The following is a 16,398-nucleotide window of genomic DNA, read 5'->3' as shown; positions in this document are numbered from 1 at the left end:
GAACTCGCATGTATCGATTGTCAGTGTTTATCGTATACTTTCTACGGTCCCTGCAAAATTGCCATACAACTAAGGTTAAAAAAGTCCGCTTGTACTGATGTACGAATTATCGTTTTGTCCGCATTGATCGTACAAAATATGTGGTACCGTCACTATAAATTATAATAGATAATCGTTTAACCATAAAGATTTTGCAGAAATAACCATTTCTTAGAAAGAAACCGTCATAAAAACAGTAACGATAGTATACAGTAGTAAAAATCACCTTAAATCTGCAGCCAAGTAATGGAGCACGTAAATATGAAGAAAAGACAAATGAACAACAACTTACGAAGAAATATGGATGATGTACCATAACTACAGTACAAACCCAATTATTATCCTAAGATAATTACCATAAAAAGAACTACAGATTCTTTGTCGATACCATAATTACTACAGAAGCACGATAGCTACCACATTTGCACTACAGTTACCGTAACAACCGAGATGTATGTTTACCGTGACGGTAATGTATTTATTTATGACATATTAAAATTAAAGGACATTATTGAAAAAAAGGATGTTAAATTTTTATATGTACGTTTGGCACATGTTGCGAAGAAATAATGTGATCTGAAAGAATGCAGTACTACTACGAAAAGTGGAAAGGGTACTCGTGGATTTTTAGGTTATGGCAGTCTCTCTCGTTTTTCAGTAATATCGGCCGAAAATTAACAAGCGTATCGGAAGTCAGCAGAAATGCCGATTCAACTAAATATTGACAAAATCGGCTTCTTCAGTACAGCTCTGCATTTGATGACATGAGTAAACATATTTCAGACTTCAGGATATTGAAAAAAATTTTAATTTCCATGTAGATTTATTGTGCGTATGTTTTTTTTTTTGCAAGTGTAAATTGAATTAAGTAAAATACTTCCATTTTTATTTATTTTTCAACTGATTTAACTTTAATGACAAGTAACTGATATATTTCTGACACTAATTTTGAGGTTAAAATATTATTTTTTAAAAATTCTTAAGAGTGAAGTCCACATCTATTGAATGTCCGCATCTACTGAATTTTTTTGTTGGTCCCCTGAAAAACGATAGATAGAGGTTTGACTGTAGTAATTTTGAATGCATAAAACAAGAAAATAAAATAATAAAACTAAATACGTAACTTAATAGTCATTTTTTACTGACAAATTAGTTAATTCAATGGACACTTTAACTCTTTGGTGGTTGCTGGCCCCCATGGCTCTCAAAAATTCTCGCAGATTATAACTTATAACGAAACATATTGGTTTTAAATCTTTGACTGCGGTACATGTGTCGATGGAGCATATCCCTGCCAGTGTTCGTAATGAGCCCGCTGGCCGCAGTGTCCACAACCGGAACTCACCTAAAAAATCTGAATGCGCAATGGCTCTAATATGTGCAGGATTACAGAATATGCCAAACCATAGAATGCAGTCTAAAGACTTTCACTGTAACGTCCAAAAAAATTATCTTAACTGTAATTTTGTAAAATATTAATTTTTTGAATGCTATAAAACCAATTTTTAATTATTTGGGGGGGTGTTATTTACTACCTGAAAAATGGCACTGGGTATAAAATAGCACAACGGAGGATGAGTTCGTAATATTTATGTCAATTTCGGTTTGGAATATTTTTAAAAATTTTTACAAAAATTCATTTAATGCGATTGCTGCAGGATGACCACACAAACGGACTAATAACTTATATTTTGTATTCACCGTAAACAAAATTTTTAAATAATTTTGTATACAACTAGGGATGTGCGAATCCTTGATTTTCAGTTCAGTTCGAATCTGATTCGAATCACTAGCAATATTTGAGATATGAATCCGATTCCGAATATTAAGCACAGATTATTAAAAAAAAACTGATTAATTTAAAAAACAGAGATTGAAATGTTTATAATTATGTAAACTTAATTAATAATATACACCTTAAAAGATGAAAACCAAAACATATTCAATTCTCCAACTCAATCGAAATAAACTGCACGTCTGTACACAAACGTGTATTTGAAGAAATTAATATTTTCTTTTTAGAATTACTCATGAACGCTATCGCAGGAACTAACCATAGGGCGCCAGAGGTATTCAACAGGTAACAACAAAATAACACTATCAATAATTATTTTTATTGCATCAACCATAGTATGAGAAACCTCGAGTCATGGAATTAACAACCAAACAAATATTAAATACAGTCTTTGGGATGTCGTAGATAACCTGACTCTTGAATAAATAAAATAAAATAAATTAAGTTTCTGAAAGTGTTCACAAAGTAAAAGGTTTTGGGGTTTGCTCCGGCTTGCTCGAGCATGAAACTCCTAACTTCTGGACCTCTGAACTTGTGTGTGAGTAAATTGTGAATTTTTTTAAATATTTTTGCCGATAATTGCCGAAAGTCAATATGCACTTAATTTGACTATAATTCAAAGTTTATTCTTATACAGTTCAAAGACGTTGACAGTAAAAATTACGTCAGCGTTCCAATTTAACGAAGATGCAGACCATACCTTAACTCTGGACGATTAAGGTCATTCGGAAAATACGCCGTCACTCACGTAAATTGAAAGCAATTCTTCTGCATTCAATTACAGGGTGTCGCTTACTATTGCCCTGTATTTTGACGTAATTTTCACACCAATAACGCCGAAATTAGCCTCGCCACGTACAAATATTCCCCGAGGGAATACACTTCAACACGCACTAAATGGCGTCATTTTTCACTCTTTTTTTCTCTCTTGCCGAAATTAAATTGTTACTTGAAAAGGGCCAATCACGGCCGCGACACGTTAGCGTCCTTTTTAACTAAGCCAATAAAATGTCATTATTACACAAGCATAGGCTCGTTGAAGCTGTTCCAAACGCCGCGCGATTATTTATATCAGCAGTTGTCATGACAACGCAGCACGAGCTGTGAGCGCCGCCATGCGAGAAACAAAACAAAACACTGCAGAAAGTCCGGGAAGCTGTATTAACCTCGAACGTAAAACAATAACAAACAGTTTCAGTTAGTCTGATAATACCGTAGTATTACACGTCACAGGGAATTCTCAGTTTTATAAACATTTCAGCAAACAAAACCATTTTTTCCCCATTAAATAGCCAAGACGTTTTTTTCTTGTAGGTATGTAATTGTTTTTAGTTTCTAGTTTGCTATACGACGGAATTCGTTATTACAGTTTAAGCTCTCGAAATCTCGAAAAAGTTTTAATTTCACTGTGTTAATTATTTATTTTACATTTCTTTCTTTGATACATCATATTATAAACACTTACATAATAGTAGCCTAATTTGATTTTTCACTGGTAGTATTTTTGAGCCGTATTAAATTAATTTATAACATTTGTGAATATTCGTAATACTGTTCGAATCCATGTACGTACAACGATTCCGGGTTCGGGTAATTGTGGATTCGAACTGTACCCAAAAATATCGGGTACCCGCACATCCCTATACACAACATAAAATGATGTAACAAATTTTAGTGTATTTAGTTAATTTTAACAACTTTTCCATTGTGATAAAAAGTACAGTCTAGGCAGAGATATTGTTCAAGCATCATCCAGGGTAGTATAATTCACTTAGGCTGGATGGCGATTTTGGGGGGCACACCAAAGTTAAATAAAAATTACCTTGGAAGATGCATGTATATAAAATTTAAGCAAGAACTGTTTTATCAAAATTATTCAATCTCAAAATGGAAACGTAAAATAATAAAACAAAAGTACTATTGAGCTTAACATTGTAATGCTTCGACATCGAAGTCATTAGAAACTTGTAGTGGACTGATCGCTATTTCTATTTTCCTGATTCTGGTGCTTATTGCCTTTGGGGCACCTGACCGCACACACCCGTCCTCTTGCATCCTCCCCTACCAAAAGGGGACTCATTCGTTCGCAGGTTGTGTTGTGGGGCGGCTACCAATTATCACGCCGCTACAAACTAAAGGTAAGAACGCTAATGGAGCATTGACGAAGCTACTGTGTGAGGGGAAATGGGATTACTGTGAGAAAACCCTCAGGCACACTGCAAAGTCCACTTCCTGATGTTTCTAGAAGTGACATGAACACACCAGACCCACGTTCTGATTGGATACAATGAGATGGAAGAATATGTCGCTGTGTGCTGCTTATCTACAGAACTGTCAAAATTTAGTAAAGTTAATCGACAATAGCTTAAAAATGAAAATTTATGTGAATAGGAATTTAGTAGGAAATTTTCCTAATTGGGATATTCTTAAAGGATGTTTACTTTTGTACTGTCTAGTATAGGCATGGTTCATAAATGCTAGTGCTTGCTTCATGCTATTGTTACTAGTGAGTGACTGAAGCAGAAGATTTCGCAAGCTGAAAATTAAAAAAAAAATTGTTAAGAATCAAGAACCTATTCAGGTATTGTTTATAAGTATCAGAGTTCAGAAATTTTGCATTTTAGAGTTGTTTCATCCCTAGATTTCTGTGTGTGACTTGGTTCAGAATATTACTTACCTTCTCCTTAATTATTTGTTACTGTTGCATGATACAGCATTATGGATACTAACAACGTGTTGGTTCTCAGTGTCACTAATCTTTAACTCTTGAGTGTTGTTACAAATAATAATCAAAATATTTATTTACTGCATGTTGATTTGATTTCGAAGTATTTTGTGTCGACTGCCGTATCAACACCAGACAATAATCGTCCTCATCATTGTTTCCAGTATGGAAAACAGTAATGCAAATATTCAGTAGATTACTAAAATATACATAATTTGTTTTCACATTTATTTCTCATTTTTTATTCGATTCTTTGATTATGATTCATATCCTGTAAACACTTTGATAAGTTTTAAGTTAAATTAATTTTTATGTTACATGCTAGTACATGAAACCAATTGTCTTCGAAAATACGTTGTGGTTTTTAAATATCGTAATGGGATGTTGGGGTGTTTTACCATTTGATGTGTGTGTGTGTGTAAGTAAATTAAATTAAAAGTAGATTTAATAAGATATGTGTCAGCTTGCTTCCCAAACATTTTTTTAACTCTTTGAATAACAAATCAACTCGGTTTAATCTATTGGGAAAACGTAACTCATATTTTATATACAATAGAGCAACTCATCTTAAGTTTCAAATATTTTCTGATATAAATTTTTCCATATGGTGCTAATCATTTAGTTAATTTTAATTCTTATGTTAAGAAAATGTATTTGTTAAGCTGTGTCTGCATGCATTTGATTAACTATTATACTATGTATGTATTTATTTTAACAAAAATTTAGCATATTTATAAAGTGTGTGTTTTTTTAAAAGTTACTTACAGTTAGGTGTATTTAATTCTAATAATTTTTACTCTGTATCACTTGAAACAGTAACGTTGAATGCTTTCATCAGGTTTGTTTAATTTTTCTAAACATTTTCTTTCATAAGCACATACAGTATGTTGCTGTAGAATAACAGTTACAAATTAAATAATGTTATTTCCTAAATGGGCATGTGTTTGACATAACAGTATCGGTAGTTTGAAATAATGATATTGTAAGCCAATTTTTATCATCTTTTGTTATTATTAAAATTTGACTAATGAATGTTCCTGGCATTTCTTTTGAGGTGAATTTTCAAAAAGCTCTGCATTATAATAAGCAGAGAAAATATACCAGAATATAGAATGGAATATTTACTTTGCATGTGTATTGTCTACATAGGTAGTGTAACAGTATGTTGCTGTAGGTCTTTTGCATAAAGAATTTGAAGTTCTTTCAATTTTAACTACGTAGTTGTATTTTCAAGTAGACAGCATCTTCAAAACGTTATTTCATATGGCTTTGTTTTATATAATTGGTAATGCTTGTGAAATGAATTCATATGTAGCATAACGAAACAAAAATTGTTGGAATTTATTATGTTGTGCTGTAAAGTTGAGTTTATTGGTAGATGCTTATGGTAGTTACATATTATGGCTGTTTTGTTTGAATGATGAATATATTTATGTAGCCAGAAGTAGTAGTAAAATTTTTATTGTGAAAATTTTTATGACGATGTAACATTCAAGTGCAAAACCCGTATTTTGATGACTGCACAGAACCAAAAACAAACCTGTATATACAAGCCTGTATTTCTACCAATTTTTTATTTAATATGTAATATTGTTTTATCTTTCTTTGATAATACAATGGAACCTTGCTAGGTGTAACTGTATGCTGAACTATCGTTAAGTCACTGGTCATAAGCTGTGACTTTTTTGCAGTCCAACTGTTGTTCCCTGTTAGTGTAACAAAAGTGGTTCAAGATGCACACATTCTCAATACGGTGATGTTTCACTTGATATACTCGTGCTGCCTGTTGACGTATGCTAGTTTTTGTGATTGTCTTGTGTTCATCTTGTTCTAATAGCATGCTGTTTGTAGTAACCGTGTTTGTGTTTTGTGTTGCATCGCTAACCGCACTGTGCGCGTGTGTGTGTGATGTTTCCAGTGGTGGGAACCAAAGAGCATGCCGCCATGGGGCTCAGATGCAACTCTGTAGAGTCTGTAGTTAGCATGTCTCGCACCCACGCTGAGTCCAACAGTACGTATATACTTGCCACACACGCCGTTGTCAGGGTTGTGGCTCACGAGTGTTCCACACACGTCGTGGATACAGTATCTTGTGATGTTACTGTCATGTTGTTACGTGTAGGGAAAACCGGTCCAGAAGTGTTAGCCCGGTTAAGCTTGACTCAGACAATGATCCGTCCCGTCTGTCCGTCACCCGCACATCCGTCAACAAGCCGAGTGATTCACAATGATCCGCACGTCCGTCAAATACTTTTTTTCATTTCAACGCTGCCAACAGACCAAAAATATTAAATACTGATAAAAATTTATTTTGTAAATATATATTATATTGACGGTCATGAAAGTTAACCACTTAATAAATAATTAAATTCAATTTTTTTTGGTTTGATATATAATAAAATATTTTCAGTTGTTAAAAATATGTTCAAGCGTAAGTTAATAACATTCAATGGAGGGAGCTAAACAAATAAACATTCATAAAAACAGTACAAGACAGTAAAGGATGCCAGCAATAGGTATTTTGGAGGTTATTTTATCCGTCTGTCCGACAAAAAATTAAAGCTTGGTAAGGTTTCAACGGATGGACGGATGGAATTTTCCGGGTCAGCAGGTCACGTGATTGATGGACGGAGTGGTGACAAACAGATGAGACGGATGATTGTGAGTCCAGCTTTAATCAACTAAAGTTGTCTTTACTTACCAATACTTTATTAGTTAAATTATAACAATGTAACTGTCTGTCAGCAAAGTAACCACACTTTTTAATAAGTCCACTATTCGCTCTCTGCGTTGTAGCTCTGCTTGACAGTGGCTCTCTCCACGGTTCAGTCTCAAAAAAATTTTAAAAAGTAGTTTTCCTCATAAAACCATTTAAGTACTCCTCATTTTTAAATTTAATGGTGCAATATATGAAATCAAAAATAATGTAATCATTGCTGGATGAAAAACAGTCTCTAGTCAACACTTAACTAAAGAAAAAGAAATCTGCCGTAGTAGGTACATTGCTAATTACTTTCTAAGGCATTGGAAACATTATAATCAGTAGATGAAATACACGATATTCTCATGTGATGGAAGAGAAAGACTGTAAGAGAGAGTTAGTTCTATATTTGATTCAAACGTAACGCAGGTCAGGCCGAGCAGATAAAGTGTAAATCTGGACAGCCAACAGAGAGCCACATTTAAAGCTACACTGGTATTGCCTCACATTACTCGCTTGTCCGCACCACGACACAGCCTCCGATGCATCAGCCTTCGCACTCGAAGCCTGCTCGTTACCCTCTTGTCAAGGGGTCGCTCGCCTTCACTTCACTAGTCTTGCACCCGAGGTCAGCGTCGTCTTGCGTACCTGGACATTTCCGCCCTGGAAATGTCTCACAGCACTCTGAAGTGTCGCGTCAACAGAATCCCGGACTTGACACTTAGAACTTCGAGAACACTGGCGTCTCAGTTAAGCAACTTCACGCAGGCGGGGCTCTGAGAAGGAGCCGTGCTTTCCCGATAGAGCTAGAGAGAGAGGCGTCACTGCTACCGTGTCCGTGTGAGAGGCGTGGGTGCTACCTGCATTACACCCGTCCCACCGGCAGGGTGGCCAACCTCCGAGCTAGCCGCGTTGTAGTATGTTAAGATCCGTCGGGTGTTATGCGTGAACTGTGCAGAGTAGTATTTTTTTTACAGACTTAAGTTCTGTTGCTGTTACAACAGTGTATTTACAGCGCTTTCTCTCTCTCTGAGTTATACATCTTTTCACAATTTCTGGAAAAAGAGTTACAGTAGAACCCTGTTATAATGTTCCTGCATATAATGTTTTCCTGCTTATAATGTCATATTTTTAAAGTCCCAATATTTCCCCCATAAGGACATTGTATTTATTTCCTGCATATAACGTTCATAAATGGGGAAAAAATGTTTTAAAACCAAATTATTCCAACACTTACGATAAAAAGTTTCCTTTATGTATGTTTATGTTTACAATCACTGCCATACAATACATGAAGTTTGTTAAAATACAATTTTATGCAATATACTGAATGTACCCAATGTTCATAGTTACGTGTCAGTTGGCACCCTTAGTCAACTCTTCTCTTCCTTGCCATTCCAGTGGGTATTCAGATGCACGAACATAGTCCTATGATATTTAAGTTGCCAACCATTGAGCGAGGGCATAACTAAAAGTGTTTTCTATTGCTTACAAATTATTTTTTTTTCTTCATTCATACGTAGGAATCCCAAAATTAAACATTTTCAGGTGGTGAAGGAGTAGACGTTCTCACTCTTAATGTTGTCGTCATGAATCGTGAGACAATTTTACAAAAAAAAATGTGGCAGTGTATTTTTAAAGACAAACAAAATTTAACCAGGGAACAAGACGAAGTTGAAAAATTGTTGGCTTGTTTCATAAAATTCATATATCAAGTATACTATCTTTGGTTTTAACATTAAAGTTGTTTACATAGCTTGGTGAGTCCATTGGTACAAAGCTCGAACATTGTTAAGTGCTAAATTGAGATTTCCTTCTTATAACGTTTTCCTGCTTATAATGTTTTTTTTTTTGTGTTCCCTTGAAAAACATTACTACAGGCTTCTACTGTATTTATTTCAAATATGCTCTTATTGGAATTTAGACAAATTTTTACCTGTTTTTTTTATTTAAACACAACAATTGCATTTACTTATTACCTATATATTATGTACGGTTCGGTATTGTTTGTGTCCTATGAATCCCCTGTTTTTTTGGATTATCGGAACAATATACTTACATCTGTTCATCATATTATACCAAATACTCTGAATTATCGTACACTATTTGGTTTGATTTTGTCTTCAATATAGGTTAACCTTAACAATATTATGCTCTCTGTTCGTACCACCTTAACAACACTATTCTATTATTATTATGAACAGTAATGTATGAGAAGCAATTATTTTTATAGGTTTTATCAACATAAAGGGGCAAACTTGTGAGTCACTAAATAACTATCGGGCAACTTAGTAACATACATTCCCCCTATCATATTTAACACATGACAACACTTACAACATTTTCCTTGCTTATGAAATAAGATTTATAATTACGACCATAATTTGTTATATAATAAACAAAATTCCTAACTATCACTGAAGTAGGTAGGATACAACCACTACATAAATTCATGTGCTGTTCATAAATATAAAATTATTAATTATAAATTTAATAATATGTATACTATAAATTAAAATTATTCTTTTGCTCTCAGGGTTTTTTCTTTCTTTTTGCACCAGAACTAAACTCAGTGGTAGCAACACAAAATTTTCTCAGTATACCTGTGAGCTTAAATTACCTAATGTCTACCATTAGCATGTACAAAGTCAATATTAAAGGGAGCGTTTTGAATATCTAAGCAAATAAATGGCCGAATAGTGTAGAAAGTTATTATGGGCCTAAAATAACTAGTTTGATAGACTACCATCTTCTAGGTATTTCTGAAAGTATTAGCATCATGATATCTGATGGTTCAAAACTCACCATATCATACAACATGACTGCTCAAAGCACTAATGAAAATCTTGGACACTGAATTTAAAATACTTCAAACAAACTAGCCTATGTGCCGTAGGACACCATCTATTACGTAAAACATGCTAGAGACTCCTATACCTTCAAGATATAACACTGATAATTATCTAAACTATCAATACTCAGTGATAATATCAAATTATAAGCCAAGCCCAATTGCTCAATGCTTCAAAATATGGCCTCTGAGTCTCTGTTTTTTAGCCTCCACCTCCTTATATAATTTTCTTAAAATTATGTCACTTGACAACGAGAAATAAAAGCTTTGAAATTGGCACCTTCAGGATCGACAGGCCTTTGGTACACGCAAAATAACTGACGTATAAGTAAAAAATCTTAAACAGAAATAACATAGAAACAATACGTAGTTTAGCAGTTATCAGTTCATACTGTCCTGTAAACATGATCATTTGGCATTCAATAAACCATAGCACAATATTATATTCACGTTGGCACTCAGGGTTACGTTGCAAGCAGTATTTCAAAGAGCATAAACACTCGTAGTAACTAGTCTCTTCGGTACACTGCTGCAGTTCAAGTTTATGGTCGTTGGTAACTAAATGAACGTAAAAATTTCAGCATATGCTGTGTGATATGTTAGTGCACAATTACTATTAATATTAGAAAAATAAGTTTCCTGTGTTTTACAGTGTTTTATCGCATGATTGCTGCTCTCGCATGATTGTCATATGGTTATTCTACTGTGTAAAAATTTGGAAAAAAATATTGTTGCCTAAAAATTGCATGATGTTTTTGAACCCGCTGTTAGATTCTGAGCGCTTTGTGTAGGAGGTAAACATGACCATGCCAAGTTAAAGTTGTAATTCATTAGTCGTTAAGATATTATTGCTGACTTATTGAACTAATAAAAATAAAAAATTGTCCAAGTGTAAATTTTCTTTCAAAGACATTTTCAAACAGTACAACCTTTTACTGTTCATCGCCGCTGTGAATCTCAACTAAACATGTAGCCAGTACTAGTTGGCATCATTTCTGTTTGGTTATGTTGATGCCCCATATAGAGTTTGCGCACGTAGTCAAATATAGATATTGATAGCTTGCCGATTGCATGCAACGCACATGCTCTGTCTCGAGTTGAGTAAACACATTTGATATCTTGCACTCTTCCGTGGTTAGTGTGAACTACGACGATTCTTATGGGAACACTTCGTTAGTTCCGGCTCACGTTTTTTTTGTTTTTCTATTTTTTAGTTTAATGAAATATGTTTTTGTTGCATGTCTAATTAATTTAAATTGTTTGACTAGCTTTTATATACTCTGCTGTCTAATTAAACGTACGTTCTGTACCACATGTTTTGTTTTTATGAAAAAATAACCACAATGAAAATGCTTTTCTCGCAAAAAATTTGCACCCCTACTTTTCAAACTTGATTTTAGCATAAAATGTGTGAGGATAATCCAATAACACATTAGATTAGGTCTTCTGTATTGAAAGTTTTGTATGTTACCACTGGGCCTTGCTCCATTCATGTGCATACTAAATATACCTGAAACTATTTTGATCTGTAGCATATATGTTAGTGAAATAAAGAATATAAACATTTTTTAAACTATATATTTTCTCTTCAAACAGTTAAAACACTGACAACCATTAGATCTATAACGGCACTAGCTAGAGATAAATAACTAGAATTAAATACCATACTTAATACAGTATGTAAGGAGGAGCTAAACTCAAATATAAAATGTAATCCATGACTACTGTACATTGGGTCACTTGCTCGAAAACAGTTGGCAGTAAATGAGGGAACTGTGTCCGGACTTTAGTCAGCTGGCAACCCTGACGATGCCCTAGTAGTGACCTCGCCGCGCGTGTCTGTCCCTCGGCTGAGAGCCGCTGCTTCTTGCAGGGCCGAGGAACGAGTTTGGGCCGTCGCTGGGCATGAAGAAGTCCTCCAGTCTGGAGTCTCTTCAGACGGTCATGCAGGAGGTGAGTTTTCGCTCCCCGTGTCGGCTCGGCAGAATAGCGATGGGCTGCCTCCCGATTGCCTCGAACCCCGATCGCAAAGAGTACCTCAGATCCACCCTTTCGAATCCCAATCTACATAGTTCTTAAGAGTAAATATGAAATAATCTGCAGGAAATAAAAAAAAAAGTAACATTAATCTTTGTGGTGTAAACATTCAGACCTTTAGTTTTAATACAATTTCTTGGACATATGCCATTGCAGTTTTGCACTGTTTCTCATGGAGAAAATTCAAGAGCGCAAACTAAGAAATGAAAATGAAAACATAAACCCACAAAGAACAAGCCTGAATCAGCTATGGCAGACGGATAAACCAGTGATATACCCAAACAAGTATTCCCCCGTGGAAATAATGTAGTCATGAAAGTAATAACAGCACAGGCGAACACTTTGGGCTAACGACGACAAGACAGTTTCAGCAATAACAGAATTCTTGTGCTGTCTGATATTTTATTTCGAATGTGTTCGTCTGCGCTGTCATCGTTGTGTTGCCCATAATACCTGTTTAGGTTCGTCGTTGGGTGTACCTGTTTGGCATAACTAGTTTAGTTTTGTTCTCTGTGGGTTTATGTTTTTATTTTCATTTTTTAGTTTGCACTCTTGAATTTTCTCCATGACAAACAGTGCAAAACTGCAATAAATTATATTAAATGAAAATTCACCATTGCATGAATCATTTAATAAACATATTCACACCTTTAAATGTTCGTCTAACAAAATAATGTTCCATAATAGTAAATAAATATCTTAATTTTATTTACATAAATGTTATCATGTAAGAATAAAAATTCTTAGGAATAACTCAAGAAAGAAAAATGGAAGTACTTAATAGTACAGAAGTGGTAATAAATGTAAAACAGCATTTGAGGGATCTTAATAAAAGAAGTACTTTATATGAATGAGAAATCATTTTAAGTGAGAAAGTATGTACTTTATAATGATTTTGCACTGTAACTTATGAATGTAACATGTAACCACAGTGGTTGAGTTGTCAGATCATTTGCCTCCCACCAATGCGCTTATACCAACGGGGTCAAACCCTGATTTTTTGACAAGTAGGAAACTTGATGGACATTGTAGTGAGCCTGTGTGTTTTAAGTTTTTAACTTTACTGTTTGTTCGTGGTTCGGGAAAGCAGCAATAGCACTTGAAACTAAAGAATGACTCGCCTTGTTGTCTTGTCTAATGGTCAAATGCAACAACCAACATAAATGTGTGTCTTTGTGTTGGATCACAGTAGCTCTCTTGCATTTTATGTTTTGTCTCGGATTTTCTCCAGACATATTTACGAGGCGTGTTTTTTTAAGTAAGTACCATTTTGAAAGTAGGCCACAGCAGAGTTGCGGTCAGCATTCCGCACATGCGGGTTGTGTACCTGCATCTGTTGGCAAGCCAACGTGCACCATTACGGAAACATTCGACCGTGTTCATGCCTGCCTCTGCAGATTGAGAATCCCGCCGACTGTGAAATACATACTGTGATTTGTTTTCTTAGTGCTGAAGGCGTGAGAGCGGCCAAAATTCACCATCGGATCAGCGAAGTGTACGGAGAATCCGTTCGTGAAACGTCCTATTCTCTTTCAATTTTTTTCGTCAGCTTTCCGTGCCCCATACCTTCAGAGATGACAGGAGGTCGCCCGCTTCGTTCCTCCACCATGGACATTCATGCAGCCATCTTTGAAAGCCCTAACCCATTTCCATACCATTCCATCGGTCATAACGTTTTCTCCACACACACTCCCCTGTGGCAGTAACGGTGGGTAACGTACTCGGGATTTGTCATTTGCTCGGACGTAATAATTTTTTGTATTGTGTTACATTGTCTCAAACTTACATTTTAACTATTGTTTTTGATTCCTAACGTAGGTATTACACTGCAGTTAACACACAAGAGAGTGACTGGCCAGCCCCAGAGGGAGTCAGGGTGACAACCTGGCGGGATAATTCGCCGCCTGAGTATTGGAGTGTTCTATGTCCACTTTTTAGGTTTTTTATGCTATGGACACGAAATTAATATTATTATTATTATTCATTTGTACTATATCCACACACGTCTACGCACATAAAAATGTTTGTTCTTAATTTATGACCAATATTATTTTGTTCTGTGTAATGATATTCATAGTTATTTGAACTATCAAATGCTTATATCTCAGTTCCGACTTCAATGGACATAGAACACTCCAATTCTCAGGCGACGGATTGTTGGCCCGACGGTACTCGTCGGCGTGTGAGCCTCGGGGACGTGCGACGGAGCTCAGCCGCGGGTGTGGTGGTGTGTGGCCAGATGCAGATGCAGGAGGACTGCGAGGTGTACCGCAACATGCAGGGGGCGGTGCGCTCCGTGAGGGGCCGCGGCTGCAACGAGAGCTTCCGGGCGGCCGTCGACCGCAGCTACGACGCACCGCTGGCCGAGCTGCGCTCCCGCCTCGAGATGGAGACACGTCAGTGCCATATCTCTCTCGTTCTCCTTCTCTCTTTGTCTCCTCTCTCTCCTCTCATTCTCTCTCTCTCCTTCTTTCTCTCTCCCTCTCTCTCTCTCTTTCTCTCTCTCCTCTCTTTGTCTCCTCTCTCTCTCTCTCCTCTCTCTTCTCTCTCTCCTTCTCTCTCCCTCCCTCTCTCTCTTTCTCTCTCTTTCTCTCTCCTTCTCTCTTTGTCTCCTCTCTCTCCTCTCTCCTTCTCTCTCTCCTTCTCTCTATCCTCTCTCTCTCCCTCTCTCTCTCCTTCTCTCTCCCTCCCCCTCTCTCTCTCTTTCTCTCTCTCCTTATCTCTTTGTCTCCTCTCTCTCCTCTCTTTGTCTCCTCTCTCTCTCCTCTCTCCTTCTCTCTCCCTCTCTCTCTCCTTCTCTCTCCCTCCCCCTCTCTCTCTTTCTCTCTCTCCTCTCTCTCCTTATCTCTTTGTCTCCTCTCTCTCCTCTCTTTGTCTCCTCTCTCTCTCTCCTTCTCTCTCTCCTTCTCTCTCCCTCCCCCTCTCTCTCTTTCTCTCTCTCTCTTTCTCTCTCCTTCTCTCTCCCTCCCCCTCTCTCTCTTTCTCTCTCTCCTCTCTCTCCTCTCTTTGTCTCCTCTCTCTCCTCTCTTTGTCTCCTCTCTCTCCTCTCTTTGTCTCCTCTCTCTTTCTCTCTCTCCCTCTCCCTCTCCTCCTTCTCTCTCCTTATCTCTTTGTCTCTCCTCTCTCCTTCTCTCTCTCTCTCTCTCTCTCATTTGCTTCTTCTTCGGTCTCCTCAAGTAATTCCTTTATTTGCAGTGTGCGTTTACCTGCGGTAGGGTTGCCCCCGCGTTTAGCTCGCATCTATATTTTTTGGCAAAAAAAAATTTTTAACACTTTCACTTTCGAATATGGGTGACTCCATAAATCTATCTCCAGTACAATGCAAGTGAATACTCTTATGGCCCAAGAATACTATTTTTTTATACTTGTGTTTCCCTTCCTGTCTATTGTATTTTTTTTTTTTTTTTTTACCCCTCTCTTCTTCCCCAAGAGAGATTTTTGTCAGTTACTCCTTATGCCTTTCATGGCAAAAACAATGTTTGGATACAGTTGGTGTTACAAAAACTTGTCGAGATAGACGTGATGATTAAGTACAGTGGCAGTTCACGGATATTTGCAATGAGAGAGGGAGGGAGAGCCATTAACACTGCTTCATGGCCACACACGCACACCCCTCTCATCTTTCAAGGTCTCTGGCTGGTTTATTGTTTAATTCCCTCTCTTGCAGTGTGTCACAGCCCGGCGGCAGACAGCCACGTCACTTATAGTTCATGATGCTTTACACTCACTACCGAGATATTTTAATGAAACAATTTATACTTGTTCATAACATATTTATTAAAAACCAACACTGGCAAATTCTGTACGCACATATTCAACCACACGGTGCAGTGTTAATTTTTTTTTTACCCAAAATGAAAAAAAAATTTGCATATGGGTTGCAGTACCTGTTATTAAAAAAAAAATCCGCATAAAATGTGCGCCCCATACCCAGGTAAATATGATACTCTCTTTCCAATGTGGAACTTTAGTGTGCTCTATTGCCAGACATACACCATTTAGAGCGCACAAGAGTTTTAGACACAATTTTGTAATGCAATAAAAAATTTTAAAATGTATCTGAAACATTGTATTTTGTGAAATTTGAAATGAGAATTTTGCAAAAACATTTTACTGTTATATTTCATGAAGAGCATCATCTGATAATATTTAACTCTTGTATCTAAGAACGTAAGAAGTCATAATTTAAAGATGCCATCTTGGTTTCAGGTATTTTGTCAATTTTTTTAAACATATTTTAATATTAATTT

The 16,398-nt window shown here is 36.3% G+C and overlaps 1 protein-coding gene across 10 annotated transcripts in view; it reads left to right on the top strand.

Moving 5' to 3' along the window:
• LOC134538818 (partitioning defective 3 homolog) overlaps nt 1–16,398 on the top strand; it is a 116,062-nt gene that overhangs the window by 84,254 nt on the left and 15,410 nt on the right. For 8 of the 10 annotated variants that reach the window (XM_063380328.1, XM_063380334.1, XM_063380333.1 and 5 more), the window contains 3 exons: nt 6,478–6,570; nt 11,985–12,064; nt 14,388–14,544. In XM_063380328.1, coding sequence (XP_063236398.1) covers nt 6,478–6,570; nt 11,985–12,064; nt 14,388–14,544 — 330 coding nt within the window. The remainder of the gene's footprint in view (nt 1–6,477; nt 6,571–11,984; nt 12,065–14,387; nt 14,545–16,398) is intronic. The other 2 variants (XM_063380326.1, XM_063380329.1) reach the window with 2 other exon arrangements.

The sequence above is a fragment of the Bacillus rossius genome, chromosome 14 (genome assembly GCF_032445375.1).
Source record: "Bacillus rossius redtenbacheri isolate Brsri chromosome 14, Brsri_v3, whole genome shotgun sequence".
Lineage (NCBI taxonomy): Eukaryota > Metazoa > Arthropoda > Insecta > Phasmatodea > Bacillidae > Bacillus > Bacillus rossius.
This window is presented reverse-complemented; position numbering and strand designations above follow the sequence as displayed.